The sequence below is a fragment of the Neomonachus schauinslandi genome, chromosome 4, assembly GCF_002201575.2.
Source record: "Neomonachus schauinslandi chromosome 4, ASM220157v2, whole genome shotgun sequence".
NCBI classification, from domain to species: domain Eukaryota; kingdom Metazoa; phylum Chordata; class Mammalia; order Carnivora; family Phocidae; genus Neomonachus; species Neomonachus schauinslandi.
The window spans coordinates 70,202,062-70,216,274 of NC_058406.1; the positions used below are offsets into that span (position 1 = coordinate 70,202,062).

Consider the following 14,213-nt stretch of genomic DNA (forward strand, 5'->3'; position numbering starts at 1 on the left):
CTCTGCTGTGCTGTTTTCTCTGATCATACTTGCTTGGATGACCTAAACATTTAGAAACAGGAGTCTAAAGTCTGGTTATTTATTCTCTCCGTGTGATGTTACTGCTCCTTTAGCACTCAGCTTCAGGAAGACAATGTACATTATTAAATTGTTTGACAATGAGGAAGGGAACTAGGATGGCATCACAGGCACACATTTTTAAATGGGATTTGTTGTTTGAGATTACTTTTGCTTGTCCATTTGGATGAAAAGTGCCTGCTTATAAAATGAGCCTGAGAACACTAACAGATTTAATACCTAATACCAGTTTAGGGAAAGCAGTACAAGCTAACTTCAAAGGTCAGAGGAGCATTTTGATGGAACATCGGGGATTTAGCTTTGGTAAATAAATATTTATTGACTATCTGGGATGAACAACACACTGTGTTCTGTATAAGATACGAATGAAACTTTTCTTTCATTAAAATTTCAGTTATTTTACCTTTAATTGTGATACCCCTTGAGAGGGGAATGAACTCTACGATGTGTCCAAGTCTCTAGTTAGAAAATGAGGCTTTCTCAAGTGGTTACAGATTTTAATAGCAAATGCCCATAAAACAAACAATAACCAGCATCTCCAAATTCATACTGAGATTCATAAGAGGCCATGAATAATTTATGTATGATTCAAAAACAATACAAGGTAAATCTGTTTGTTCAAAAGTCTTAAGTAGACTTTTCTGTTTTGAGGTTTATATTAATGGATGGATAACTACCATTACTATAATAAAACTAATTTTGAAGAAATCTGAGCTCAACAAGAATTTAAATACATGCAAAAGCAATTTTCCAGCATATCTGAATTATAAGGAATCTATCTCTGCCTTCTTAGTCTTATAATGATCTCTAATGATCCTAAGAATCTCTGCAGAAAGCTCATTTTCAGCTAATATTATCTAATAGAAGTCACTCCCTACTCATCATTATGTTCTTTATTTTCAAGTCTTTCAAGATCAACTGCATGGGAATAGATCGCATTATATAATAGATGCACTCCAGTTTCCAAGACACATCAATTTCCAAACATTTTTTGCCAAGGCCAAGTAGAGTAAAAAAGAAACATCCTGAAAGGGAGCAGTTGTTCTAACCAGTTGGAGGTGACGATTTATCAAGAGCCGTTAATCCACTGCCACGTAAAGAGCCTCCAGCACATTTACTTTCCATCTTTGTGAGAGTAAGAGTAATTCTAATTATGGCTTAGGGCAGTTTTCTCACCTGACGTTAAAAAGAAGTTTGAGGAAATGTATGCATTTTAAAAAGCAATCATCCAGTTTGCTGGTAAATAAGATACAATTCTGTACAAATTGTGCCTACACAATTCTGGGGTTTCATATAAATGATCAGATTATTATTATTTAACTAAAATGAAAACAATCTACTCTCATTTATGAGAGGAGGGAAGTAAAACATTCACTTTGTTAATATCCAACTGAGATTTGCATATTGTTAGCTGTATAAAAAAGGATTCGGGTAGTTATTTTGTATTGATTTAATGTTCTGTTATGATTAACCGCAACTGGCTACAAGCACGTCAGGGAAAAATGACCTTCACGTTTTCATGAAAACCTCAGTTCTGTCACTTATTAGCTGTGTGTCATTGGACAGCTTAACTCTGGTTACCTGAACTTCAGCTTCCTTCTTTTAAATAGAGCTGATAATGATACCATCTTTTGCAATTCACACACACACATAACTTGGCACATGCTAGCTAGTCATTAGACATGGTCTTTATGCTCACCTTGCCTCTGGGATCAACAGGGTTATGCTTTTAGCCTAACCAAAGAACAAACCCAGGGCCAAAATATGTAGCTTCAAATAGTTAAGTGCCCTAACAAAAGGGGAATTTCTATCTAAATATGTATTGCTCATGCCTTCCATTTATGCCTCCATGTCCCTACCCAATGTCCAATTCCACTTTTCAGAATTGTTACCGTGTGCTATGCATTGCCTTCTTCCTCAAGAGGTCCCTAAAAATACAAATGGTCCAGGAAAGGATAATTAAGGCCATTATCACCTTGTGAGAATGAGTATGTGTGTTTTTTCTCCCAGAGAGAATATCCCATATACTAATCCTTGGTACCTGGGAAAGGATAAAATGACTCTGAAAGAGGGGCAAAAGGACACAGGATATACTTCACAATTTTGCTTGAGTAACCTTCAACAGTTAATCATTTATTAGGTACTAAAAACCTTCTGGAAGGAAAATCAGGAAAATGGTTTTAGTAGTTGCCTCTTCATTGCCTATCTATCCTCTTGTACCTTTTGAATATGGTACTGCAGAAATGTATAACCTATCCAAAAATTTTAATTTTTTTAAAACCCAATCCTCACACTCTGTCACTTGTCTTACTTTAGCTCTTAGATATTTGTTTACAGGATGTTGACATTTATAAGTTGACTTTTTTTTCTTCTAAAATTAAGCTTACTTCATTTAAAATATGACTGGTTCTCAAAGCTAATTTGTCTTTAAAGTATTAAACATTAAAATATTCCTATTCGTGAAGACACAGAGTTATGAGACAACATTATTTGCTGACTCTGTACACACGGTTTTCTTCACTAAAACTTAAGCTTCCTGCAGACAGCACCTGTGTTTTATTAATCTCGGGAGGCCCCATTGTGGCTTTCACAGAAGGGTTACTTTCTTGAGTTCAGTTCTCAGTCCTTTCGTCCAAGGAAGAAAAATCATTAAATATAACATGATGTTTTGATAAAGGAATTTTTCAGGATTTTTATAAAAACAAGCAAAATAACAAGAGACAAGTAAAAGGAGAGGAAGAGGAAAAACAAAACAGTTATAAATCACCTGCACTTGTAATGAAACTTTTGGGAATCTATTGAGAATGCCTGCAAAACACCAAATATTTCATAAGCAGGGAAAACTAAGGTTGATCTAAGGTCATGGACACGTTTGTTCAACAAAACATTTGCTGCATGATTCTTGTGTGCAAGGTCCTGGGAATAAAATGTTAAGAAATGCAGATGTGATCCTTGTCCTGACAGTTTTCATAATAGTGGGGGCATACAAAAAGGTAAAACAGGCCATTATCATATGGTATGAAAGATATCATGGAAGGAAGTACAGAGAGTTACAAGTGCTCATAAAAGGAGGACCAATCCCATGCTTGGTTGTTTAGTATCACAGTGATTGGGACTAGAGATTTAGAGTTCTACAAACCTGAGTTCAAGTCCTGGTTCCACTGGTTCCACTCTATAACCTTGGCCAAGGTATTTAATCTCTCTAAGCCTTAGTTCCATCAACTTTTTTTTTTTTTCTTTTTTTTTTTAAGATTTTATTTATTTGTGAGAGAGAGAATGAGAGACAGAGAGCATGAGAGGGAGGAGGGTCAGAGGGAGAAGCAGACTCCCTGCTGAGCAGAGAGCCCGACACGGGACTCGATCCCGGGACTCCAGGATCATGACCTGAGCCGAAGGCAGTCGCTTAACCAACTGAGCCACCCAGGCGCCCCAGTTCCATCAACTTTAAAATAAGAATAATGATAGTACTGAGCTTGAAGAGTTGATGTGGGTATTCAATGAAATCCATGTCATAAATCTGACACTATGTTGTTGTTGTTTTTAAAGATTTTATTTATTTATTTGACAGAGAGAGACACAGCAAGAGAGGGAACACAAGCAGGGGGAGTGGGAGAGGGAGAAGCAGACTTCCCGCTGAGCAGGTAGCCTGATGTGGGGCTCGATCCCAGGACCCTGGGATCATAACCTGAGCCTAAGGCAGACGCTTAACGACTGAGCCACCCAGGCGCCCTCTGACGCTATGTTTTGCAAATGGCAAGCACCCAATAGAGATTAGCTAATAATATTAATGATAACAGTAAGCTGGGAAATGATGCATGAATAGAACAGGTAGGTAAAATGGAGAAGAAGAAAGAGGAAGAATGTCCCATACAAAGGAGAAATATATGCCTAGAAAAGAATAGCACAGTGAGCTTTAGTGAAAAAGCCTGGCTTGAGCCAAAGGGTTGGGAGGCACCCAGGGTAGAGTCAGAGATGCAACTGAAGCTGGAAAGGCAAGCAAAGTCCAGCTCGATGGGTTTATCAAGCTTAATGGAGGTTCTTCAAGAAGTTTCACCAGAGCAGGGACAGGATCAGATCTGAGTTTTAGAAAGACCAGCTTAGAGACTTGGACTCCACAGCATGGAGAATGGAATGGAGACTAAGGAGACAGAAGGCAAGGAGATCAGTGGCAATAATCTTAAGATAATGCCTTCGCTGTTGTGGAATTTCAGTTAGGGAGGCAGGTGTCACATGAAAAGTATATACAACAGTCCAAAGAGGACCTTGAAGTAATTATTATCAGCTTGTTAATATTAGCTAGTTAGCATTTCATTCATTCATTTACTCACTCAACAACTAAGCCAGTGAACTGGTATTGTGAGAGATTTCAAAGAGTGTTAGTTACCCTGCTTAGCCCTGCTTTCTGGAAGTAACCCCATCCAACACAACTGCCCATATTTCTCTCTCTGGCTGAAAGATCTGTTAACTCTGCTGATTCAGATCATGTGTAATGGCAAAGGCATTTTTGGGAGACAACATGCACCTGTAGGAAACTCAAGCTGGGAGGAAGTGCTACATAGCAGATTAGGATGGATCCTAAGGGGTGAAGATGATTCGCCTTCACCATGGGAAGGGGAAATTTCACTGTAACTACCTTAATATATAGTAGACTTCTTACTGCTCAAAAAGAAGTAAGTCTTCCATGACCCACTGTTAAGTAAATAATAACAACCATCACTCATGAAATGTCTTATCCTATATATTTCAGATGGATTAATAAATTTAGTACAACAACTTTATGAAATAGGTATTATGTCCACTTTTCAGGTGAGAAAGATGAGGCAAGAAACACTCCCCAAGGTCACAGAATTAGATGCAGTCTGGTGTTCCTATTCACTACACTATGTGGCCCTCTAGCAGAGAGCCACCAGATTGATATAAGAGTGAAGCCAAATTAAAAGGTATGCCTCAAAATCTGACAGGGTAGAAAGATCACTGCCCACTTACAATCAAAAAGGCCAAAATTTGGAAGGTTTTATTATAGGAATAAAATGAAATAGATGATTAAACATGCGACAGTCTCTTGACAGGAAATTGGACAACCCTCATCAAAGGAGTACCATGTTGAAAGGGTTTCTGAAATCCCTTTTACACTTTAAAGCACAAACCACGGTTGTGCCATATGGCCTAGGATACACTAGAAAGTATTTAAATGGGGTTACATGCTCATCAGTTTAAAATAGAGTGGGCCATCTCAACAACTCAAAGGTGTGGCAAAGGAAATAAAAAGCAAAGAGAATGAGAACCTGTTACTCTTTTTGTTTTCTGCTAAGGTAGGGTGAACAAAAGCTGAATTAATTGTCTCAGTAAGAAATAAAAGCAATATGCTTATTCTACACATGCTCCACTACTTAGTTGATAGAACCATACATGGGCAGAATAAGCATATTTTAACTATAAGCTCTATGAGGCATTTCTAATGCCCACTGTATAAAGACAAAATAGGGGGGGGAAATCCCTAACTGTCCAGATATGAAAGAAACCACCGGCTCTTTGCAATGCCACTTGGTGCCAATAGAAACGGAGAGTCCTGAGCCTGGGCTTTTAGCCTGGTGATAAGGGGAACCCAGGCCAGATGGCATTTTAAAATCCATTCTCACTCTCTCTCTCCCCACTCACCTACCTTGGCTTTAAAGCCATCACACCCATTTTCACAAGCTGCAATATTTTAAAGTAGTCACTTTCCCTTGAGAACACAAAAAGCTCTAATTGCTATAAGTTTAAAAACAGAGAGAGTAAAAAATCATGGACTTTGTCAACCATTTTTAATTAAACGCACAGACACACACACCCAAACCCAACACCCTAGACCAAGGACAGCTTTTCACACCCAGTCTATTCATGAGCACGTATTCACAGCTCACCAACAAACCACTCCCCTGACACTCGTCCCTTTCTGCCGGACTCACTCGCCACCACTAAAAAGTAACTTGGGACGCCCTAGATCTGTGGGCACCGACGCCCGGTTAATTCATCTGGCCCGCGCTGCTCTGAGCCCTAGGCAGGACTTGGGGGCTTCAATGTCACCAACCAGCGCTGCCCACCCCACCCCCCACCCCCAGAGTCCTCGCCCGGCCAGGAGCGGCAAACCCTCCCTGGCCCCGCTCCCAGGGAAACACTCAGAGTTGCACTGTCTTTACCACTGTTTAATCTTTACAAATAAAAATGCCTGTGAGATGGATTCCCCACCCCACCCCACCCACCTGCGGGAGTCCGCACAACCACACTCAGTCGGGTTGTCTAGGAGGCACCCAAGCTGCGCCGACAACCAGGAGGCGTGAACAATGAACTTCTCTCTTTCTCTCTCTGACTCTCTCTCTCACACACACCCTCTCCCCCAAATGAGAAGTTTTGAACTAGCCGGGGGCCAATTCCGCCCGCAACTCGGGCTCGGGCTCGGGCTCGGGCGCGGGCGGCGGGGGAGGGCCCGGTGCGCGTCCCCGGCCGCGCCCCTCGCGTCGCCGGGCCGGCAGTTACCTCCTTCCTCCGGCTCGGCGCCCCGGGTCGGGTGATGAGGGCCGTCTCCTCGCACACCACGGCCACGTCTTCCACGAACACGCAGTCGGGGAGGCTCTCGTCAGCTGGCAGCTTCACCACCTGCAGCCCCAGCTTACTGCCCAGCACGCCTACGTAGAGCTGATGCTGCCGCTCGGCACGGGCGAAATCCACCTCGTCGCCCTTGGCGCGTCTCAGCGCGTGCTGGCAGAGGGACTCGGGCAGTGCCCGCACCACGGCATGGGTGGCCCGGCCGAAGGCGGCGGGGTGGCCGAGCGCTGCCATGGCTCCGGGAGGCGGCGGGGGCGCGGCGGCCGGGTCCTCCCGCGGGCAGCGCGCGCCGAGCTTGCGAGCGCCCGGCGGCTCCCCTTGGCAGCAGATGAATGTGGTGCAGAAGAAGCCCCGCTCGCGCCCGGAGCCCTGCCCGAGCGACTGAGCATGCCCAGAGCTCCCGGCGCCGGCCCGCGCGCAACCCGCGCGCCCACCCCGGCGCTTTCGGGTTTGCTGCGGCGGAGACCGGAGTTGTAGAGGCGAGCACTGCGCGAGGAGTGGGCGGAGGAAGCGAGGAGCGCCAGAGTTGTGTGCAGGTGGGGGACCTCGGTGGACCCGGACCTGAGGTTACCTGTATTCCGCGGCAGGTGCACGTGAAGAGCGTGCAATGGTTTTAGCCGAGTGACTGGAGGGCTTCTTGGTGGTCAAGAGGCAAAGGATGGGATGATTCCTTTGTGGATAAATACTTTGACCTCTCTCCCTCCTCTCTTGGTCCCAGGTTGCCCAGCACGTGGTACCACCCCCAGTTCCTAGCATACGAATCTGTTTTCCTACCCAGGTCTGCAAAGGACCTCTCACCCCAGGTGAGACAAGAGATTATAAAAAGAATGTGTTTCTTCCCGTCTGTGAGAAAGAGCAAGAGTCCAAAAACACACGTAGAGAGAAGAATAGAAGTATAGAAACACAGTATTTCAAGGACAATCAGTCGTCATGAACACTGTGATTCTGGTGTGTTTGTCTCTAGGGCCCGCAGATGTAGGGAGGCAAAGACCCAGCGTGTTTTACCCACTCTAGACAAGCGCTCCCTTGCCCAGTGTCAGACAAACATAGCATCACAACTTCTCCTCACTAGGAAAGAAGGTTTCCAACCTTCTCCCTGGCATTCCCTTCACGCCTGTACAGACTCGGTGCAATCCCCGTGGTATTTGTTGAATGTTTCTTTTTCCATACACCTCAGGGAGTGCCTTTCCCTCCTTAATGGCACTATTTTTCTCCCCTCACATATCGCAGATTAAATAATCCTTGGATTCTGTTTCTTTTGAGGAGAAGATCCACTTCAAAAACCAAACCATAACTCCAAAATAATCTCAGGTAATAATCTTCCTTCCTCAGATTCTAGAGCACATTTCTAAGTTAAAGATTGATTAGGTCATGAAACATTAGATTTGAATGAGACCTCAGAAATCCTCTAACTTCCCATCCAAAAGTCCTGAATTCCAGCTAAAACAAATACGACAGCCATAAGATCTTTACTTGAACATTTTAAACCTCTCTTACTTAAAAAGCATATTCTACTCTTGAAGAGCTATAATGGTTAAAATCTTCATTTTGGGCTTAAAACCCACTGGTCCAAATTCTGTCTTCTAGCATTACCTAACAAGCTCATACTCTTTCACAAGATTGCATTCATGCTATCTGAAGACAGTTCTCATATCTATGCTGCCTGACACCACCCTCCTACCCACCATCTTGACCCCTTCTAGGCCTTGAGCCTGAACCATCAAAAAGTAACTAGTGATTTGGTTTCCAACATTCTGATCATCTTCCTTTTGACATACACCAGTTTGCCTGTATCCCTTTATGATCATGGTATCCAGAATAGAAACAATTCTTCCTGTGTGTTATGACCAGCACAGACCGACAGCAGGACCCTTGTTCCAGATGCTAGGCTTCTATTCACACCACCTAAGACTGTATTCACTTTTTTGATGATCCAGTGCCAAGGCCTAGGCCACAGGCTTCTTGCCAGAATTCTGATCCCAGTTTTTAGGAAATGTGGGTTTCTAGGAGCAGATCTATCTGAGGATCCTGGAATGATTGTCCCAACTGAACCAGAGAAAATGTGATTTCCGCCCTCCCCCACCACCCCCCTGCCTCGGTCTCAAAGGTAACTTGAATGTAAATGCCAGATGACATGGCATTTCTCAGCTTCAGAAGTGAGGGGTCTTAAGTGAAGGACAGTTCTGACCCTGACACAGGAGAGTGGGGCCAAAATTAAAATAACAAACCTTTAAGACCTACTTTGTTCTACTTCTGAGGCAAAGCTCTCAGGGGACCCAGGCTGCCCTATCAGTACTAAGGTAGTGTCAGAAATCACTTAATGGTGGCCTCGGACAGGGATTCCCACTAATGCTACAGCTGAAAGCCAACCCATGTGCTGAGCTTGACCTGGCTAAAATATGGGACTTTGTTCCCCCCCTTTACCCAATATTGAGGTTCCATCCACCTCTAATTGGCCTCTACCTAGTGACCTTAATTCATGCTGGTACCCTTTTAGAGCCTAAATATTTTGCCTGCCACTCAGTGTCCTGAGCCTAACTTTGAGTGGGGTCCTGTACCACTCTGGGCTCATGTCAGCCCAGCAGCCAATTAAAACTTGAAAGTTTTTTCTTAAAATTTACATACTGAAATTGGTCATTGGTTTTTAAAAATTTAATCTTGTAGTTATCCTTATTAAATGCTATCTGCTTCATTCCCACTTGCCTAGTTTTTCTTTTTTTCTTTTTTTAAAGATTTTATTTATTTGATAGAGAGAGACACAGCGAGAGAGGGAACACAAGCAGGGGGAGTGGGAGAGGGAGAAGCAGGCCCCCCGCCGAGCAGGGAGCCCGATGCGGGGCTTGATCCCAGGACTCCCGGATCATGACCTGAGCTGAAGGCAGACACTTAACGACTGAGCCACCCAGGTGCCCCCACCACTTGCCTAGTTTTGATTCTGTCGTCTTGTGCATTATTTATTACCTCTAGTTTTGTGTCATCTGAAATTTGATAAGCATGCCTTCTGTCTCCTCTAAGCAGTTGTCAAAAAGCATTAGAATGTGTGAAAAGAATAAGAACACCAACTCCAGTAAATTATAGTTTACATGCCTTCCTGCTTGAGTTCTGAAGGACTGTTTTTAGGAAAATAGATTTTATTGAGCCTAATACATTTATAAATTCATTTTTCCCACAAATATTTATTGAAAATTCCCAAGGCACAATACCATATTACATACTTCAGAGACATACAAGAAGCATAAAAACATGATCTTTAACCTTTAAGAGCTTACAACCTCCCTGGGAAAACAAGACATCCAAAATTGAAGCTACGACAAGGGCACATGAAAGGCATAGACAAGAAAGTGCTATAGGAATTGGGGGAAAGAGATATCACTGTGGCTGATGGGTGTGGAAGAGAGCTGCTTGGAGGTGAATGGACTTGGTTTAGGCCTTGAATAATTTTTAGGATGTGAATAATTGGAAGGAGAGAATGAGAATTCTAAGGAAAAGTACGTGCAAAAGCCAGACACATGTTCCAGGGATAACAGATCAATTCAATGCACACACATATTGGTTAAGATAACTCTAGCTGCTACCACAAACAACCCCAACAAATATAGTGGCATAAAATTGGTATAAGTTTATCTCTTGTTCGCCTAAAGTCTAACACAGATGGTCCTGATTGGTTCCTGACTCTTCTCCCAGAAATCTGCAGGGATCCAGCCTTCTTCCATTTTGTGGCTCCAACACTTCAAAATATGGCACCCAAGCTCACCATGCTCACCTTCCTAAAGCTGAAAGAAAGGGAAAGAACATACAGCACCATGTGTGAGAGGCTTACTGGGCCAGGCCAGGAAGTGATGCATGTCATCCCTGCTCACATTCCTCTGGCCGGAACTCAGTCACACAGCTACAATAATCACAGGGAAGAGCTGAGAAATACAGTCTTCTGTGGGCCCAGGAAGAAGAGGCGACAGGTCACAGAAACAGCCAACAGGGTTCTGCCCTAGAGTACAATGGGAAAAATGGGAAATAAAGGTAGAAAGGTAGGTTAAGCTTTCCTCACTTGAACAATGAAGAGACAAATGGTGTGGAGAGGGAGTGTAGTCTCTAGAGCCAAACTGTGGGTGGAAGCATGGCTCTGCTGTTTTCTCGTATGATCTTAGACCTGTTTCTGAAAAGCTCTTTGCCTCCGTTTCATCCTCATCTGTAAAACGGGAAACGATGAATCCATTATCATAGGGTTACTATGAAGGTTAAGTTAGTAATACAAGGTGCTTAGAAAAGTGCCCAGAATAGTACCTAGCAACTAGTTCAATAAATATTATCCATTGACAGTTTGTGAATAGAAGGCTCTGAATGTGACTTCCTACCAAAGATCAAACCACATATCCACATTCACCGAATTATCAGACTCATACAGGTATCCTAATGCTTTCCAACAGAACCTATGGCTTTCCTAGACTGACAGACCAAATCTCACCCACAGATGTAATCATAGATTCAATACATATTTGTTAAACCCTTGCTACATGCTACGTACTGTGCTAGGCACTGGGGATGCAGTCATGAATGACAATGTAGGGTTTATTTATTTATTTATTTAGAGCACACATGCATGGGGGTGGGGCAGAGAGAGAGGGAGAAGAATCCCAAGCAGGCTCCATGCTCAGCAGGGAGGCCAATGCGGGGTTCGATCTCATGACCTAGAGATCATGACCTGAGCCAAAATCAAGAGTTGGATGCTTAATCAACTGAGCCACCCAGGTGCCCCAATAATGTAGGGTTTATTATGGTCAAATTGCTCTTTTGCTCTTCCACACATTTTAAGATCTTTATAACCAAATCCCTGTTTAAATTTCCTCCATTTGAAAGACCTAGAGCTGTTTCTATTCTCCTGGGTGGACACTGATACAAAGGCAACTTTTCTTTTCCATTGATAATATTGCTGGTACTTATATTTGGAGTCAATTTTAGATAGCAATTATTTCAGGATTAAAATAGACATTCCTGCCTTAGTCCTTTCTTACTCTATTTTTAGAAGATTAAAGATTTACTTTCATTGGGGAATGGGTGTTTGGGGGTGGGGGTGGGAATCCTAAAAGAGAATGAGGGGGTCAAGTGTGTCCTCATCCATCTCAGTGCTAGAAATACTGGATCAAGTAAGTACCATAAGTATGCATTCTGACAATAAGTCCTGAGTGTTTCCACATAACAATCATTAAATTTGATGCAAAAACAATTTAGAGTGGAAGACACCCATTGTTACAGAGTTTCATTGACATCCAAGGAGTAAATGATGTTTCATTGAATGCGCAGGCAGTAGGTTATAGACTAGAAGATGGTTTCGGGGTAGTCAAGGCTCTGGTTTCTAAAGTCAAGATGTGTAGCCTCTTAACTTCAGTTTCTTCAAATTTCATCTGGGAATTCATTCACTAAACAAATATTTATCAAGAACCTACAATGTATATGGTAGAAGAATATATATAAGCAGTAACTAAGGCATGATAAACCTGACTTTGGCTCCTGGCCTTCCTGCGTTCTAGTTGTGTAAACTTGGTGTGCCCTAGACCCATGCTTCACCATTTTCTGTCTTGCTCGAAGTCCGGGAGGACTGATCTTCCTGGACTGCACCACCTGGGATCCCATTATTGTTGACTTTGGCCAATGGGAGGCAATTACCAGAGACTGGAGGGTAAGAGGGGAGAAAGAGGTCAACATATTTATTCCTCTCACTCCTTTTCTACTTTTTCATGGTTCTACAACCTCCACACCCTTCTATAGTCATAGCTTCTGTCTGGTGGCCCCTTTTGGGTGATTCCAGCTTCTGGCTGGGTTCTGATAACTACTTACATGGAAGTAATAAACAGCACACATTCCAAAACCCAGTTTTAAATACATGACATTGAATATTTTTTAAAAAGCAAGCTACCAAAGGGGTGCCTGGGTGGCTCAGTCAGTTAAGCGATTGTCTTCGGCTCAGCATTGGCCACTCCCCCTGCTTGTGTTCCCTCTCACGCTGTGTCTCTCTCTGTCAAATAAATAAATAAAATCTTAAAAAAAAAAAGATGCCAAAAAAAGGTCAATTCAGCATTTTCAGAAAGAGTGTTTAGCAATATTCAATGTATAAGGAGGCTATGTTTAGGGCCATCCACTTTCTCCGGTTTCTCAAAGTGTTTCCTGGCATTGGAATGTTATCAGAGTAGCTGTAGAAGGTCCTGGCAGATCCAACATAATAACCATCACAGGTGTGTTTAAATGTAAAGATGTCAATGAAAGCAGCAAAGTTAGAATTCCTAACCCCCATGTTCTGGAAGGAAGCCGCTGATTTGCTATAGGTCAGCTGAACTGCTTAATGGTGCCAGTGTCATCTACTTCATTACAACCACATTAGCGGCTAATGAGATAATCAAAGTATCCTGAACAGTACAGACTACTACATAAATGTATCGAGTCTGAACAAGTTGTGAAGTTCTATGATGATCTGCAAAGGTTACTGTGGCCCTGACATTTTAGAATTGGTTTTTTTTTTCAGTTTCTTAGAGCTTTTAGCAACACTGTCTTTCCAGAACTATTTTGTATAGTTCTTTCTTACTTAAAGGTATGTTTGTGGGGCAGAAATAGATTGTGGGAAAAACCTTTTCAAATTTTAGGTAATCTAAGTGTTGAAGAAAAGAAAAACCTTTCTCTGTAGTTGAAACTGGTGTGTGTGTGTGTGTGTGTGTGTGTGTGTGTGTATACATGCTCCTGGGCTTTGATAAGCCCCCTTCATTTCTTTATGAAATGAAGTTGCTTCATTTCCTTATGAAAAACAATGAACTGCCAGGGTTGTCATTCCAGGGAATTGTCATGTTTGCTCTTGTGGTAACAGTCCACACGGTTTTAGCCTGGCGTCAGAGCACGCATGTCCTGGGAATCCTCCTGCCTGCTTCCCCCTCTGCATCAGTGGTGCTGCTCTCCCCGGGCTGCTGCTGCTGCTGCTGCTTCTTCCCCTTCTCCTCCTCCGCTCCTCTTCCCCCTTCCCTTCCTCCATCCCACTGCTTTTATAGATTTTATTTATTTGAGAGAGAGCGTGAGAGCGCATGATCGGGGGAGGGGGCAGTGGGAGAGGGAGAACAGGCTTCCCGTGGAGCAAGGAGCTTGACACGGGACTCGATCCCAGGACCCCGGGACCATGACCTGAGCCGAAGGCAGACGCTTAACTGACTGAGCCACCCAGGCACCCCTTGTCCCACTGCTTTTAAAATGTTAGTGTTTCCCAGAGCTATCTAGCCTCATTCTCTTTTCCTCCAACTTTACATGTTTCCTCCTGTGGGTGAACTAATCTAGGCCCATGACTCAAATACCTTCTCAATGCCCACGATGCCCAGACTTTCATTTCTGGTCTGGCAATCTCCCCAGTGCATCAGAGCTGCCTAGAAGACACCCCTGTTTGGCTGTCCCACAGAAACTCCAAAGTCAACATGCCCACAGGAACACATCCTGTTCCTCCCAGGATCCTTCTCTCCTTCCATTTCATTGAGAGCTGCTCAAGCCAGTAATCTGAACATTATCTTTAGCTTAGCTTTCTC

The 14,213-nt window shown here is 43.3% G+C and overlaps 1 protein-coding gene across 1 annotated transcript in view; it reads right to left on the bottom strand.

Annotated features, from left to right (window-relative positions):
• DDAH1 (dimethylarginine dimethylaminohydrolase 1) overlaps window positions 1–6,910 on the bottom strand; it is a 132,342-nt gene extending 125,432 nt beyond the window's left edge. The window contains exon 1 of the mRNA XM_021690145.1: window positions 6,595–6,910. Within this exon, the coding sequence (XP_021545820.1) occupies window positions 6,595–6,897 (303 nt within the window). The 5' untranslated portion in view covers window positions 6,898–6,910. The remainder of the gene's footprint in view (window positions 1–6,594) is intronic.
• Window positions 6,911–14,213: the final 7,303 nt, after the last annotated feature.